The 2,101-nt window shown below is 47.8% G+C and overlaps 1 protein-coding gene across 1 annotated transcript; it reads left to right on the top strand.

The window, feature by feature from the left end:
- The first annotated feature begins 308 nt into the window (after positions 1 to 308).
- On the top strand, positions 309 to 805 carry LOC139837864 (uncharacterized). Its single transcript, XM_071827168.1, has 2 exons — positions 309 to 431; positions 473 to 805. The coding sequence occupies exons 1-2, from the start codon at positions 309 to 311 to the stop codon at positions 803 to 805; spliced, it is 456 nt and encodes a 151-aa protein (XP_071683269.1).
- The last annotated feature ends 1,296 nt before the right edge of the window (positions 806 to 2,101 follow it).

A 2,101-nucleotide genomic window follows, 5' to 3' on the forward strand; every position in this document is an offset into this window, starting at 1 on the left:
TGTGTCCCGTACTTTTTAAACCGTTTAGTTGCCCGCACTTCTCCGTGTTGTCTCATTGCACGATTCTTAAAGCATCTCCGGGATAGACTCGGGAGGAACGCCTAGTTTGACAGTTTCTCCACGGGACAGACCCTGGCGAGACGAAAATCGACAACACCGTTCACGCGGGCGCTCAGCCTCCGCATGGCGGGAGAAGCCGAAATCCCAGCGATGTTGCGCGGCAAAGGTAGGGGTAACCTCCCTCTTCGGTTACCCTCTCCATTAGCCGAAATCCCAGCCAGAACGTGTTAGCAGCTGTGGATTTCGATATGAGGTTCACCTACGTGCTTACTGGGTGGGAGAGTTCAGCTCATGACGCGAGCATCCTGGCCGACAGCTTGTCAAGACCTGATGGGTTGCAAATCCCTGAGGGTAAATTCTACCTTGGAGATGTTGGATATGCATGCCGATCTGGTATTCTACCTCCCTTCAGGAAAACAAGGTGTACCACCTCAACGAGTTCTCTCCCAGGCACCGACCTCAGAATGCGAAAGAGTTGTTCAATATGAGACACTCAAGCCTTAGAGTCACCATTGAGAGAGCCTTTGCTGCATTGAAGAACAGGTTCAAGGTCCTTGACCAGAAACCGTTCGACAATTTTGGCACTCAAGTAAAGCTGGTCCTTGCTTGCTGCATTCTTCACAACTGGATATTAGGTTGGAGCGATGATGAGTTCTTCGAAGAGGTTGTCACTTTTAATGAAGTAGAGACCGGCCATGGCGTCGACGCATGCGACAATGAGGCCTGGAAGGAGAAGAGGCAGTAGTGGGCAGATGCAATGTGGGAAGTCAGAGGCAACACCAGCATCCGAGAAGAAGTGAAGAAGTGGAGAAGTGAAGAAGTGAAGAAGAAGAAACCCCCCTTTGATCCCCTGTTTCTCGAACCCCAATTTGATCCCCGTATGTTGAACTACCTTCTGATGATAAACCGTCATTCGTAGTAGCTAGGGAGCATCGTTATGAACTACCATTTGTACTAGCTAGGGCTGATTTCGTGAACTGATAGCTTCGTTAGTCTGCAACTGTCATAAACTGATTTCCGTGTGATGGGAGGTGATAGCATGGTAAGGCTACCAGTTGTATAAAAGAGGTGACCTTACGCATGCCTGGATGGTACCAAACAGACCTAATCTCACCTCCATCGAGATTTGGGGTTGGCTACAGGCAAACAAACAGAAAGCCCTTTTCGACCCAAACGATGCAGCCTGACCTACCAAACAACATGCCAATTCGGCCCGTGGCTCGTTCCGGACACGCAGGTGTACCACTGCATCAGTGAGCCACAATTCGGGCACATGCTATCTGACAAGGTATTAACTTGTCAATGCCTACAAGTAGTAGACTAGGGTTTCGTTGGATGTAGAGGGAAAGTAGATCTCGAATGTTTCAGCCGAAAAGTACTCGACGATGTAAAAGCTAGGGTTTGGGAAAACAATGATTCGATCATCTCTTTGTCCCTCGACTCCCCCTTATATAGGAGGCGGAGTCGAGGGATTCGTAATACACAAGTTTACAGAGTCCGGGAGGGTTTCTGACCCCTCCCGCAAGATTACAATTTACACTTCCTTTTACAACTCTAGCTTTCCATAACTACATCTTGGGCTTCTGAATCTTCTTATTCTTCGATACGTGGGCCTTCAGTAAACTTCGGGTACTATCTTCGGCAGGCCCATTGGGGATGCCTATGTCAGTAGCCCCCGAGATTTTGTTTGAGTCGTAGAGTCAAGGAAAATCTCCACTTTTATATTTATTCGATATCTTTGAACTTTACCGCATATCTTTGCGTACGAATTTCTATATTGTACAGGGATAATGGTAGTTGGGGCTAGTTCATCTGACGGATCAGGTACTAGTTAACTGCTCTAGTGGCAATCCGCAAAAACCTACTTCAAGATCACGTCCCTGGACATGATCTCGGGATACTGGTGTAAACTTCGACATGCGCCGCTTAAGGTCTTACCATTCTGTCGAGTCCCAGTCATATTTATCGGGTACCTAACGCGTCCGTTAGGATTTTTCTTCGTATCTGTTGATACGGAAAAAAGTAGCAAACCGACGTCAGA

Source organism: Lolium perenne, chromosome 3 (assembly GCF_019359855.2).
Source record: "Lolium perenne isolate Kyuss_39 chromosome 3, Kyuss_2.0, whole genome shotgun sequence".
NCBI lineage: Eukaryota > Viridiplantae > Streptophyta > Magnoliopsida > Poales > Poaceae > Lolium > Lolium perenne.